This window comes from Halichoerus grypus, chromosome 6, assembly GCF_964656455.1.
Source record: "Halichoerus grypus chromosome 6, mHalGry1.hap1.1, whole genome shotgun sequence".
Taxonomy (NCBI): Eukaryota; Metazoa; Chordata; class Mammalia; order Carnivora; family Phocidae; genus Halichoerus; species Halichoerus grypus.
The window spans coordinates 35,955,398-35,970,659 of record NC_135717.1 but is presented as its reverse complement, the minus strand read 5'-3'; the positions used below and the strand labels follow the sequence as shown (position 1 = coordinate 35,970,659).

The following is a 15,262-nucleotide window of genomic DNA, read 5'->3' as shown; positions in this document are numbered from 1 at the left end:
GAGGAAAGTGATCTCAAAGCCACTCAGCTGCTGAGTGGCAGGAACCCCATTTGTCTTATTCCACAACCCAAGCATGTCTCTGCTTTATTATTCTTTGACAATAGCACTTGGAAGTTATTCTATGTAACCAGAGAAAACAACCCAGAGACTCAGTCAGTTCAAGTTAAGAGTTGACTCAATATGGTGAAGAATTCACAACCCGTTGCTGGCCCCTTTGGTCAAGGTGACTAATAAAATGTTTCCTGTTATCCCAGAATAGATCATTAGGATCATAACTGAATACAAAGGAGTGCTGAGCATCTGAAAGAGGGCCAAACACAAGGGCCCAGATACCTCCTCAGGGCTCTGTCAGAGGGACAAGCCAGCTCTGTTATAGATATAGAAGCAGAAGATCAGAGGATTCAGGGAGAGAAAGGAGAATTTTTCAGTGTCAACCTGAAGAAAAGCTGAACTCTGAGGGGATCTCTTGTAGATATTGGGGAGCCAGCAATAAGAGGACTCAGTCTACTCATGCAGCTTCTTTGCTGATGGTCCCTTTCTGCTTATTCGAGCAGAGGAGAAAACAGAGAGTGGTATGGAGGAAGGGAACAGCTTCAGTATCAGCTTTGCTTTTGTAAACTGACCAGTGAGTCTCCTCTGTGTCAAGAGGATGCCACAGAAGACCTGGGTTTGAGCCATGTAGCTTGTGCACCCAAGAACACCAGCTGCAAAGTGAGGGGACCTCAGCACCAAGAAACTGTGAGCTCTACAGACCGAATTAATCACTAGGAGAAATTGGAAGAGGTTGGATGGAAGTGGATTTTCTATCAGGGAATCATGCAGAGGGGTCTTGGGCAAGGCAGTGCTGTAGTGAAGAGGTGTGGCCAGGCCTTGCTAGCTCTGCTCTGTAAAACCATCTTCTCCTCTGACATATAGCTTGACCACATACATGTACAGACACCCTTGCCATTATATGTGGCCACATGACTGAGCTCTAGCCAGTAGAACATGAGCTGAAATGCATGACATTTTTCTGGGTCTGGTTCATAAAGACGACCATAGTGTTCCTCCATGTGTTCTCCTCCTTCTGGCTGGCCGGTATGAAGATGATCATGGTGACCTTGGAAGCCACATATTAAAGATGGCAGAGCCTCTTTCAGCCTGGGTCTCTGAATGATGGTGTGTAGGAGAGCTGGCCTCTAATGTGTTCTTCCACCTAGGACTGTTACGTTGTGTCAAGCCATTACACATTTGGTTGCTGCAGCTTCAATGTCCCTGGCAAATACAGGAGGGCTGCACCCACAGGCTTCCCAAAATCCACTTGTGCCCCATGAAGGTATCTAGAATCATAGAGACCTGGGTTCAGTTCACTGCTCTAACAGAGAAGTAATTTAGCCTCTTTAATCCTTATCTAGATCCATTTAAAGTGAGCTCTACCAGTCAAATGAGCTAATAAATTCTTTTGTGTCTTTAGACTATTTTGAATTGTTTCTATCCCATACTACCAAAAAAGGCCTGTCTACTACTACCCCTGCAAAATTAATAGAGTGGTACCCCAAAATGTTCAGCACTGAAGATTGAATAGTTTGGAGCAACAGAGCCCCAGATGGTATTTGGGCATCTCAGATTCAGGTGCTTAGGAGACTAAGTGGGTGTGCCTGAGGAGTGATCTTCCTTCTATCAGTTAACTCAGTCCTGGTATCTGTTAATCTGTGGGAAATCCCAGGAGGGAATCCATATCTCCATTGTGTAGGCATAATCCCTTCATGGGTTTTGAAGGCAGTTTTGATGTCTGATCTGTGTTCAAACCCTGCCTCTGACACTTTATGGTGTGGAAAGGAACTTAGCATTCCAACCTCAGCTTTCCTAGCTGCAAATGTGGCAGGAGAGCCAGCTCCTAGAGTCGTGGTGAGGATCTCAAGGTAATCATGCATGCACATCAAGTTTCTAGCACAAGCGAGGAGGAAACCCTTAATGTCGGCCTTTGCAATTTCAAACACATGTAGAGAAATGGAAGAAGAGGAAGGAAATGATTAAAGGGATGGGAAATGGCTGGAACAAAGCTTTAAGGAGTGTCCTGCGGGGAGTTTCCGGCATCCCTTCTGTGCCCTATGCTGGTGCACAGAATGGCTTACCTCAAAGATGGCTCTAATCATTATCAGCCCCTGCTGGAAACCCTCTGATGGCTGCTGCTGACAAGATAAAAGCCCAATGCCTTAGCCTGGCACCTGCAGCCCCTACAGAAACCTCATTCATGCAGCTGGCCTCTGCAATCTGTTCTAGGTGCCCGACATACCTCAGCGGATCATAGATGGGCCCCTGAGGTCTGTGGGTGCCACATTCCTGAATAAGCCCTGAGCTATGTGTATTAGAACTGAATCTAACAGAATTAGAACTATAAAATCAACCCCCAATGCAGTATATAAAGGGTTCTAGTAACTTTCACCATTTGCTTTTCCTATATTTATCTAGTATGTGGAATTATAAATCCAAGTATGATTTATCTCCATTTGGCCACAAGCCCCACCACTCCCTATCATGAGCATATGACCCAGCTTCTACTCTGTCATATGAATGGGTGAGAGCTGTGCTTAGTTCACTCTTCAATGAGAAAAAGAAACCCAGCACTTCTCTGAAGTCTCTTATTAATATTGAAGCACTATAAAACTTTATTTTTATCCTATTTTAAATTTATGGTTAGCTTGACAAATAATACGTGGATACATTCTCAATGAAAAAATTTCAAACAATTCAGAGAAAGTTTGAACTTTCTTCAACCCATCAATTCTCACTCAAGTTCCAGTTTCCTCCTTAGAGGTAGACCTTTTGTTAGCTTGATGAGTATCCTCCTGGACATTTTTCAGACATATATCTATGTGTGTGCAGGGAGGGAAGGAGGAATGTATAATGCATATAGACCTTAGGGTTTTTTTTTTTTTTTTTTTAGAGATTGGTACAATTTTATGTGTCCTATTCATTTATCATATGTGCTGTACCAGTCTTTTCATGTCAGAACACTATGAAAAATATAATATTCTAAGTGTGCATAGTATTTCATAAAATGGATGTATCATAATTGGTTTGGCTTAGAAGATCATAAATTTGGAGTCCAACAGCCACATCCAGACTACATATGTATTTTGTTTGGCCAGAACCATATCTTGCTGTTCTAAATTAAATGCAATAGCTTTAGGTAGAGTAGGCAATCTCTAATTTCCACACAGGCCCCTCCATTCCCTATTATCTTACAGGCTGCCCACTTTATACATTTTCTTCTTCTTTTTTTTTTTAAGATTTTATTTATTTATTTGAGAGAGAGAATGAGATAGAGCATGAGAGGGGGGAGGGTCAGAGGGAGAAGCAGACTCCTCGCTGAGCAGGGAGCCCGATGCGGGACTCGATCCCGGGACTCCAGGATCATGACCTGAGCTGAAGGCAGTCGCTTAACCAACTGAGCCACCCAGGCGCCCCACTTTATACATTTTCATTACTTCCCTGGCCCCTGTGGGCGTTTGTGTGTTCAAACTCAGTATTTCAGCCGTTCTTTTATTTGAGGATGTTTAAAATTTTTTAGAAATGTATTATCACAAACAATGCTGCACTGAATGGCTGTATCCATGCCTCTCCCTGTGTGTAGATTTATCTAAGGTCGAAGTAAGAATTGGATTTACACAAAGTTAGTGAGGAGACACAAAAGTTAGAAGTTAGGAGAAAGACACAGGGTTAAGAGACGCACACTAAAATTATGAAGTGGAGAAAATCCAAGTCAGCTGAGAACCGTGTTGCCCTTGTGCTCTGTGAAGCTAGGATGGGCATACTGCTTAAGACCTGTAGCTGCTGAATAGCATGCTACCCTTCAATTTTCCCATTGGTTTTCAACAGGGAGATGTGTGTGTACTTGCACACACACACACGTGTGAGATTGTGTAACCAGGGCATCTGTGGCGAATTGCTTGGGAATCAGATGTTCTCCCAGCCCCGGCTCTAATAGGGCTCCAGAGCAGAGAGCAAGATCAGGGAGGTATGATATTCATCATACCTTGGAGCCTTTCTCCAGGCCTGGCCCCTGGTTTCATGGTTTGGCAAGCCTCAGGCCATGGCTAATGGACTATCTTGGCTGAGGTCAGTTTGAAGGTTGGCCTCCTGTTTAGGAGGCTAATGATGCGTGAAGCTGCCAGTGGGCAGCAAGCTCTGTCTGAGCTACTTCTGGGGCTATTGCTTAGGTGAGGGCTGGTCTGATACCTTGAGGTGAGTGTGGGAGAGGTGCTTCTGGGAGCTGGGCCAGTGTGAGCTACAGGGCCTGGTCAGCTAATTCAGGAAGACATGGCTTCCTAAGCACTTTGTTGGCGTCACAACTGTGAGCTGGTATTGATCCGTATCATAGTCAGTGTGGGCTGCTGTAACAAAATACCATACCCTGGGTAGATTAAAAAACAGAACTTTGTCACAGTTCTGGAGACCAGAAGTCCAAGGTCAAGGTGCCAGCAGAGTTGGTGTCTGGTGAAGCTTGTCTCCTTGGGTTATAGATGGCCTCCTTTGTGTTCTGTCCTCATTTAGCCTTTCCTTGGTGCATACAGGTGGAGAGAGGAAGCAAAGGGAAACTAGCTGTGTGATATCTCTTCTGATAAAGGCACTAACCCCATCATGTGTAGCCCACCTTCATTACCTCATCTAAACTGAATTACCTCCCAAAGGCCCCATCCCCAAATATCATCACATGGGGGTTAGAGCTTCATGAATTTTAAGGTGATACAGTTCAGACCATAGCAGTCTGGTAGGAAAATATGACTTAGTTTGACCAAGTCAACCTTGGATATAAGACAGAAAGTTGCAAGACAAAAAGTTATCAGAAAAAAAATCTTATCTGCCCCTATGCATATTCTGAGCCTATATGAACAATGGTGAGTGGTGTCTAAATCAAATCCTTTTTTTTTTTTTGCTTGCATAAATTAACCCATTTATTATAGGCTAGCAATATTTCAAATGGTGGAGCTTCTGCTGGTCTTTCAACTGCTTCAGTCCTCTGATGGTGGACTTTATTGTGACGGCAGAAGTGGTGTCGTAGGTCCCGGTACCACCAGCTACAGTTTTCATGTAGGAACCACAGTGCCAGATCCCCACAGCTCGTCTTTTTGTCTTCGTTTTGCCACAGAAAGAACAAGTATAACTTGGCATGCTGGCTTATTTCAATCTTCTTCAACATTTTCCCGAGGGAGGCTCCATAATGGGTCCTGTATTTACCGACGATTCCTTCTTGGTGTGTTTAGCCATGTCGCTGCAAACTAGGTTTGAGCCCAGAGAGAGAAAATGGGCTGTGGGTAGGAGCCGTAAAGTCTATATGATGTTATCTTGGGTTTTAATTTAATTTCCCTCCTTAATAATGTTCTGGGCTTGGAAGAATTAACTTTTCTAAACCCCATGTTCTCCTCTATGAAATGGGAATAATAAAAGTTGTTCTGGGGAGTAAATGAGACAGTAAGTGTAAAGTTGGCACAATGCCTGGCACAATGTTTTATTTCACAATATTTTGAGGCATTTTGAAAACAGAAAGCTACGGTTGCTATAGTTTGCAGTTTTACCTTCCCCTAACACTGACTTGAAACTTTAAGGGAAGAAAAAACCCTCAAAAATGTCTTCAATGCCTTTGCTTTTTCAGTGTTCATTTAATCATTATCAATGCACGGGCATTGCACACAGCCCTCCCCCTTTTTTTTTCCTGGCAAGATGGTTATAATGTGTTGAAAATATTAATTATCTTCTTCACCTTATACACAGGACTGGAAAAAACAAATCTTGTTGCTGTACTTGGTAGAAGAAAAAGTACCTCTGTGTGTGTGTGTGTGTGTGTGTGTGTACACATCTGTGTGTGTGCGTGTTGCACTCATTGTCCCCTTGGGTCATAACAAATTATTGATGCCAGTTCCTTTAAAAAGACAATTAATCCAATTACCTTCTTGTTGAATCAATACTAATGTCTTTTTTTTTCTTTAACTTTCAGGTTTTGACAAGCCTGGCTGCCAGCAAAGCTGAGGTAGGAAATGTGGTTTTTCTGTCTTTTTGGTGGACATTTTGACATGGTTTCCTTCTAAGGTGATGCAGTGAAATGGGTATCCCAGCTGTGATCTGCTCTGTGCAGTCTCCTGGTGGTTTGGATAGGGCATTGTCAGTTGGCTGGTTTCTCTGGTGCTGTTTGGGGCTGACCAGGTAGGTGTATACTGGGTAGTCTGGTAAAGATGGTTGGTGGTTTCAAAGCCAGATGTCCTGTTTGCTTCTGTCTTGGTGACTTGAGAGTCTGTCTGTATATACACATTATGATTCCAACTTCACTAAGATAAGCCCTTGCTTTGGCAGTGAGACCTCCATCCATCTCTATGCCCTTTTTCCATCTCCTCCCTCCTCTTCCTTGCCCTCCTTGTCCTCTGGGGCATGAAGGGAACTGTGGCTGAGGCTGGTAAAGGATAAGAAAGACACTGGTCAGAGGTCATTAGCAAGGTGACCATCCTTGGGAATTGTATGTAATGTTCTTTAATGAATATCTCCAAAATACATCCAGTGCCATGGGGCAGTTGCGCTCCCAATCCCAAGTTACTATGGGCCTGGACCCTGGCCTCAAGAGACTGGGTTCTGTGTGGCATTGTGCATCACTGTAACTGCTGAGACTCACTCTCCTCATGTGCCCAGTGAGGATAATTACACCTCCTTTGGATCTAGCACGTGGGTGTGGAGGCAGATTCTGGCAGGGATCTACAAAATACAAGGGGACACCATTGTCAAAGGGTGGAAACTCCAGTTGAATGTCTATATCCTTGGATATGATAGCTTGGTTTGCAAGTTTTTCAGGAACTGTGATGCATTAATGGTGTAAATGTGACTTTGGATGCCTAGTGAGGCAGGTATTTGGGAAGCAGGTCTAAGGGAAGGGGAATGGAGTGGGTAGCAGAAGGATGGGGTAGAGGTAAGAGGCCACGAGTATCACCTGCTTCCTATGATCTTGTGACCAGTGACTTGAGCCAGTCATTTATCTCCCCAAACTTAGTGTCCTCATTTTCAGGATGAGAATGACAATACACATCACATGAGGTTGTTGGGAACATTAAAATGGCAGTGACAGTGTACTTTTCTAGTCTGCTGTAACTAGAATAACAGTTTTCGTGTATTCAGCATGAATATACCATTTACTATGTAAGGATTTACATGTATAATCTTATAGAATCCTTACAGAAATGTTGTGATGTACACACTATTATAATCCTCATTTTCAGAAGAATAAACTGAGCCTCAGAAAGACTCAATAACTTTCCCAGAGCCATTCAACTAGTGAATGATAGAGCCAGGATTCAAGGTGGGGTACAAAGTATTGTTGGCTCTCAACTGCCATGCCATGTGTCTTCGTTCAGGCTGCTGTAACAAGATCATGTAGACTGGGTGGTTTAAACAACAGAAACTTATTTCTCACAGTGAGGAAGGTTGGGAAGTCCAAGGTCAAGACTCTGGCAGATATGATGTCTCTTGAGGATTCTAATCCTAGTTTGCAAGATGGTCATCTTCTTCTTGTATCTTTGTGTGGTAAGAGAGCAGAGAGAGGAAGCAGGCTCTTCAGTCTTTCCTTATAAGGGCACAAATCCCATTCATAAGGGCTTCACCCTCATGATCTAATCACTCACAAAGGCCCCGCCTCCTAATACCATTACATTGGAGGTTAGGATTTTAACCTATGAATTTTGGGAGGACACACACATAAAAGTCCACAACACCACATAAAAACTTGATGCATAGGGGTGTTCAGTAAATGTTAACACTGCCAATCCTTAAGAGCCGGTCCTGCTTTCTAAATCATACCTGAATGTATCTCAGGCCTCTGAGGTCAGCACCACGGACAGTTGCCTGTTTCCTGCGATCTTCCATCTTTCTGCTTTTCCCCTAGATAGTCTCACATTTGTGTCACATTTGGCAATTTAAAACAAACAACAATAAAAACACCTTTACATATGTTGCCCCTTTTCAGTTGCACAGAAATCACATATGGGAGGATATTGTTACTGCCATTTTCAGATTTAAAAATGGAGTTTTAGAGAATTGGAATACTGTAAATATTGGTGAAATGTTTAATGATCTAGTAATTCCACTCCTTGTGTGCCCAAGAGAATTGAGTGCTTATGCACACCAAAAAAATGTACACAGGATTTTTCATAGAAACTTTATCATAGCCAAACCAAATGTCCACAAATGGGATTACAGATAAATAAACTGTGGTATATCTATGCAATGAATACAAGATAGCAACCAAAAAGAATCACGTATAGATACATGAAATGGCCTGTATGAATCTCAGAAACATAATGTTGAGTGAAAAAAAGTCAGAATAGAAGAATGCACTCTGATTTTATTAGCATGCATTCAAAACCAGCACTCATCTCTGGTGATTAAAAAGAAACAGTAGTGATTACCTCTGGGAGGTGCTGACTGGGTCGGGGGCACAAGAGAACTTACTGGAGATGGAAATACTCAACATCGTCACCTGGATATGAGCACACAGGTAACCAGCACATGTAACATTTATGGAGCACCATACTGAAGACATATGTACTTCATAGTACACAATTTGTATATCAACAGGAGGACAGGGAGGAGGAGGGGGGAAGAAAAAGAAAATGCAAACATTAAAAATATAAAACAAGATAATGGAAAAAAAAGGATGATCAGGTGGGGGAAGTGGGATGAAAGTATAGGAATGCTCAGCAAATAGACAAAACTGTAGATTAAAAATAGCCTAAATTCACTCACTCATCCATTCCTTCCTTCCTTCATTTTTACTCTGGACTCCTATTTCCCAGATGGAACAGGTTTAAAAAAACAACAACAAAAACTTTTTCCTTCTCCTAACCATTGTTTCTGAGGCTAAATTGTAATTGCTGCAGCCAGATCATATTTTTTGCACTACTGCAGGGAGGTAACCTTTTATTAATTGAATTTCTAATGGCAATTCATCAAAGCAAGCGATCACCGTTATTTAATGCATGATCCATATTCATGGCATGTTCTGTTAGGTAAATAATAGTGGCTCTGGGAAAGTGCTTCTGTGAGGTCCTTTTCCTTCTCAAATGGCTTTCTTTTTTCCTAAGTACAGACAAAACGGTTGTAATTTCAGAAGAACAAACCCCACCTGTGGAGGAGTCATTGGTTACAGGCAGGACAAGAAGAATTACAAACCCACAGAATCAGTGAGAATGAATGGCTTTGCCAGTTCCCTTTCTCTCTACAGATTGACAGTGAATATGTGAATAACGTTTGCTAAATCTGGACTTTGAAAACATGACAGCAAGCTGTTTGTGCCAATAATTTTTCATGGCATATGCCACCCCTCCCCGCACCACACACAGTTTTAATAAGATGGCACATGGACTATTGAGAAATGTTAAAACCCTGCAGAGAAAAGAGCTTTATCTTGTGACCAAATTCTGCCCAGCAATGTTTATGACAGCTGAAGAATTTATCTTAAATTCCCTCTGCTAGCTGCAAAGCACATGGCCCTTTGTCTCTGAGCAGCCTGTAAGAACCAAACTAAGATGTCACATACATAATATAACAGATAAATGGCCCAATTTCCATGTCCACATGATGAATGGAATGCAAGTTCAGCACACACATATTTGCACATTAATTGGCCCTGCATGGTTCCATTTTGTTCCTAAGTTGCTACTGTATGTCTCGTGGACTCCTTCCCCTTCAGAATCATTAAGCTTGTTTTATCGCACAAATGCATACACATTTCCCCCCCAATTTATCGTCACGCAGCTTGCCCTGCTGAGAGAGAACCAAGTAACCTAGGCATAGCCATTGGATTGCAAATGCCTACATCTGAGTTCTCTCCACCACCAACTGCACATTAACACAAAGATCTGAGACCCAGCCCCACAGGTGGTTATGCTGACAGCCAAACAAAGGAGGTTACAGGCGAGGATGTTTGAAAAAAATCATTTCTTTTCAGTTAGCAGTTGGTTTCTTGCCTCACCTTAATGATTTCCTGTTGATAGTTTAATGGCAATATAAACCCAGTGGAGGGCCTGAATTTTGATAAATTGGCCTGCTCCTATTTCATGGCAAAGGAATCAGACTGAGATTGATTGATATTATAGTTTTGCCATCCCAAATAATTGCAATGGCAAACAGTGCAGGTGGTAAAGCCCAGGGGCCTTCAGGAAATGTAGGTAGAATCTCCCTCCCACTAATCCCTTTTTCCTTCCAGAAGGAAACTTTATTCTGGGCCAATGAATCATTTATTTTCCCTGCCTCAACCCTGAGTCTCAGGTCTTCAGAGCCCTCTAAGCACTCTGACCCATACGGAGAGAAACCAGTGATTTTGGAAAGGGACTGAGTTTCTTTGGCTGGGGGCAAAAGACCAGTCCTGGCCATTTCAGGTCACCGGAGAAGCCACAATATTTTATAAGGAAAAGTTGAGCTATTGCATGAGGAGGGTTACAGTGGAAAGAACATGAGCTTTGGAGCCTAATAGATGGCATATGAATCATGAGTCCACAGTGATAAAATGATATGCCTGTGGGGCAAGTCACTTACCTGCTAAATAAGTCTCTCATCAGTAAACTGGGGATAATGAAACCACCCCAAATGTTGGTTTGAACTTTAGAATTTAATAATATATATACAATGCCTAAGATAGTACCTGGCACAAAATAGATGTTCAGCAATTATTATTTTGTTTCCTCATACATCCCCTGTCTTTTATGTATTGTGTAAAGCATGGCAGTATGTACATAGGCTCATTAGAAATTTATTTTGAGACCTGTAGCTTTGAAAACTTGCTGTGAAGATTTTGCACCATGGCTGACCCAGATCCTAGCCAGGCTGGAATTTATTTACATGGCTTAATTCACATTGGAGTTAATGTTCCCCTTTTCGCTACCAAGAACAAGATCCACTTGAAGATTAGCAACACTTTCAAACTCTTGGCCTTGTCTCATTTTGCCCAATCACACTTTGATAGTCTTCCCTGTCCTTGAAACCAGCTTAAAAGAATAGTTTAAAAAGTGCCTGGCCTTAATCCAAGAGCCCAGAATTCTCAGAGATATGGCTGATATGTTTTTAATTTGATGACAATTTAAGTGACAGCTGTTATATCCTAGGCACAGCTCTAGGTCCTGGGAAACATATAGAACTTTGATGTGAAATCAGATCTGCAGAGAACATATGGTCCAGTGTGGGTTTGGGGGGTTATATCATAAATGCTATGGTATCCATTGTTTTATGAGCGCCGGGGTATTCATAAGAGTGAAGCTCTCTCCATAAGCTGTAGTCCATATTTGGGAAGTTTTGAATTTGAGTTCAAATATAAGTGAGCCTAGATAGGAGTGGCATACCTATGGAGGCTTCCCAAGGGAGTAATACAAAGACTGGAGCCTTGAAAAGTAAGTTAGGTCATCATCCAGAAAAAAAAAAAAAGAGAGAGAGAACATGAGCAAAAGTACAGATAGGAAAGAGTTTACATGTTCAAGGAATAAGCATTAAAAGGGGGTATGGGAGCAGTAAAGGAGAGTGGAAGTGATTGTAGTGAACATAGAGAAACCAAGGCTAAGTATCCTCATGCAAGGCAAAGAGGAAGAGGTTAAAAGAAAGAGGCGAGGGTAGTGAATGATTCACTGGGGTCAAGGAGAATGAGCACTGGTTTGATGGCACTGGACTTGGCAAGTATACAATCATTAATGTTCTCAACAGCAGCCTTCCCAATGTAGGTGGTGGAAGCAGAAGTTAGATTTGATGGCTTATGGAGTAAATGGAAAGAGAAGACCCATAAGCACAGTATAGACCAGTCTGTCAAGGGCCAAATGGTTGAGCCCAGCGAATGATGGTCTCTGACTTGAAGGAATTTTGAAGATGACAGAGGCTTGGGTATGTTGTAGGCCTGGAGGACAGGCCTCAGAGGGTACGAGGATAGAATCAGAGCACAGGTGGGGTTTACTCACTGAAGGTGACCAGAGTATCCCTGAGGGTATGTGCTTGGCTCACCATTGTGTCACCAGGGCTCAGCACCTGTACCAGAGAACAATGGCATTAATTGGACTGAGAAAGGGCATTTTTCCTCCGTGACATTGAGAAACCAAGGATGGAGAGTAAGTGTGGATAAATTTGAAGGAGAAGGAAGAGAAATTGAAAGAGGTTATGCCTGGCAGCTTTCATTTTCTTAGTGAATAGCAGAGGGAAATTTACGTGCTGAGAATAGGGGAGCGGAGGTAGCATTGGGGGTTAAAGAGGAAAATAAGCAGAAGGAGGGAATGCACTGGTGAGAGGCTGATTGCTCAAGGAGATGCGTCTAGCAAACCAACATGTGTAAGCGCCAGAGCAGTAAGATGAGCAGGAGCCCGCCAGCAGCAGTACTGAACACTGTGGCTTCATTCACCATGTGTGTACCGGGTGCCACACACTGTGCTATCTTGATGACAATCTTTAAAATGTGTGTCACTGTCCACGTTCTACAGAGAAGGACACTGACACCCTGAGTGGTGGTGGAGGCTCACCAAACTTATCCGAGAATTAAATAGCACGGCCAGTGTTTGAATCAGTCTGTCTGACTACAACTCTGGGGCTCCTTCCACTGTGAACATTACCACTGTGAGGATGGGTTGTGGAGTTCAAACCCCAGCTCCGTTATTTCTTATCTCTCGTCCCTGCTAGCGGCGAAACTCAGCAAAATTACTTAACCTTTGTGTGTCTCATTTGTCTCCTCCATAGAATGAAGATAATTAAAAAATGAACCTTATAGCTTTTTCGTGAAGGTGAAAAGGCATGATATAAGGCATGGAAGGCAATTAGCATATTATTTAGTGCATAAATAGCTCATAATATATGTCAGTCATTATAGTTGTTTTTATTAGTATTGTTGGGAATTCATTCTAAGCCACAATAGGAAATAGCAGAGAAGCAGCTAGAACCAGTCTGCATCCTCTAAACCAACTGGAAGCATCAGTCCCAAAGCCTTCCAAAAACACCTTACTTACTCCATGGACATTAACTAACGGTCCCTGAAAAAGGTGAGCAATTAAAAAAATTCTCTTTTCATTGCTTTTATCAGAGAAGAAAATGGGTTTCTGTGAGTTTTTGAGCATGAGTTAGAAGGATCTCAGCATTTATACTTTGCAATGGGGGTAATGAGAAAAGTAACCAAAGGAAAAAAAAAAAAAAGCTACCTTTTAGTTAGCATCTGACTGTATGCCAGGCATTCTACAAGTCATTTTATGTACCTTCTCTTATTAACTTAACCCCTATAAGAGCCCTATGAAGTAAGTACGATTATTTTTCCTATTTTACAGATGAGCAAACTGAGGCTCAAGGTGGTTAATTAAATGAGTAACAGAGGTAGCAGGAGGGGAATCAGGAATCACATCCATGACTGTTAGACTCCAAAGCCAGCTGAGGTGATGAGGAAGGGAAGCCAGGAGGCACCTCCATCTCTCAGGGGCTAGGCCTGGGCCTTTCACCCCTTGAGAGAAAAATCTAGTCTCTCCTCTTCTGAATTTTCTCTTCCTCTAAGCTTCCCCAGCCGCAGCTCAACCAATCTAGTTGACTCTGTTTTAAGATTTTGTGAGTGCTCTGTGATCATAAAACCCATTCCCACACCATGAATTATTTCCTACAGTTTTGACACCATTTATTTCCATAGCATTATACATTCCAGCCTTCTGACTGTTTAAGATCAAAAGATGTGCTCTGGGCTCACATTTCACTCTCCCTCTCAGATGCGATCCACCAAATTGGAGTGAACAGTGGAGGCTCCAGCCTGTCATAGTCTGTAATGTTGCATAATTCCAAGGGCTCAGCATGTTTTATCAATGGTGAAGGAGAAATGGACTCACACACGGTGGGAGGGCTTCTGCGGGGGAATAGGGAGAAAGCTTGGAAATGGCAGCTGAAGGGCAGCATTGGGATGTTCAGAAGCACTCCAGGGGGTGGGGAGTTCAACTGGTTGAACTTGATTGAAACCAAGGCCAAGGGCAAAAGTTAATGAAGGGTCAGTGGAGAAGGAGGAGGTCCACGTAGGCAACTGTGGGATTCTCCCCTGAGTAAATCAGGGAAATAATCCTTCTAGCAAGGGGCAAGGAGGAAGGGCTGTGGTTGTATCCAGGTGGGGCTCGTGTCTGGAACTGAGCAGACTACGTATGCATTAGTAAATGGAGCTCTTTGGGATCTATGCGCTGATTCAACAAGCTTAAAGAGCATCTACTATTTTGTAGCTATTCCTTTAGACCCTGTCACTTAGAATGAATCAGGCATATTCCTGCTCTCAAGGAGCCTATAATCTAGTAAAATATATGGATGGGTGAAGAGATGTTTTTAGCAAAGTTCTAAAGTAGAGCAGGGCTCAAGGGAGAGAGTGAACACCTAGAGGGGATGATCAAGTCTCCTGGGAATCTCGAGAGACTTCCAGAGGATGTGAGGCTTCCTTTTCCACTCACCCGTGTGCCCTAGCTCTAAGATCAGTAAGAGGTCTTGAAAACCATATACCTGGATACCACACTCCATGGCATATTTCAATAATTGGGAACAAATCTGACAAGCAGCAAAGAGACTGCTTTGGGTTGACTATGTATGTGAATCAGGGATGAGAGAGGAGAGAATTGGAAAATCAGTTGGACATGTGGATTGGCATGTAATAATGGGGTGTTGAAAGTGACTCCTCATGATGGTGATGATGGTGGTGGTGGTCATGAGAGTAACCAACATGTGTTGAGTGCCCACAGTATGTTGGGCATAGTGCTAAGCATTTTACATGGATTGCCTTGTTTGTTCCTTCCAAGAAACTTGGGCAGGTGAGTATTAATATAACCTTCATTTACTGGGTGAGAAAACCAAGGCTCAGAAGAGTTGATGGGATCCATCCAAGGCCATTTGGCTAGTAGGCAGAATTAGTATTTGCTTCTAAGCAATTTGCCTTCTGAACCAGCAGCCCAGCTAAGATGGGGGAAGCAGGCTTGAAAACCCCCTTAGGTTAAAGTCTGCATTGCTCAGCACAAACATCTCATGACAAATGATGCTCACACACTTTGGAGAAACTTCGTGACTGTGCCTGATTCTCAGCACTAATGTAGCTTGACTTGGGGCTGATATCCCACTTATCTCACCAGAATGACAATTGGGGAGGGGGGGAGGAAAGAGTTATTGCTATTCCGGTTTCCTTTATTGAGCTATGAATAAATGATGATAGCTGTGAAATAGTGTGGTGTTTAGATCGTTTCTGGTAAATTAAAAAAAAATAAAAATTGAATAAAGTGGT

General features: G+C 42.7%; 1 protein-coding gene across 13 annotated transcripts in view; it reads left to right on the top strand.

The window, feature by feature from the left end:
• The window catches only part of RBFOX1 (RNA binding fox-1 homolog 1), a 1,991,091-nt gene that overhangs the window by 489,927 nt on the left and 1,485,902 nt on the right, over positions 1–15,262 (top strand). For all 13 annotated transcript variants that reach the window (XM_078074844.1, XM_078074845.1, XM_078074837.1 and 10 more), the window contains exon 3: positions 5,978–6,010. In XM_078074844.1, the coding sequence (XP_077930970.1) occupies positions 5,978–6,010 (33 nt within the window). The remainder of the gene's footprint in view (positions 1–5,977; positions 6,011–15,262) is intronic.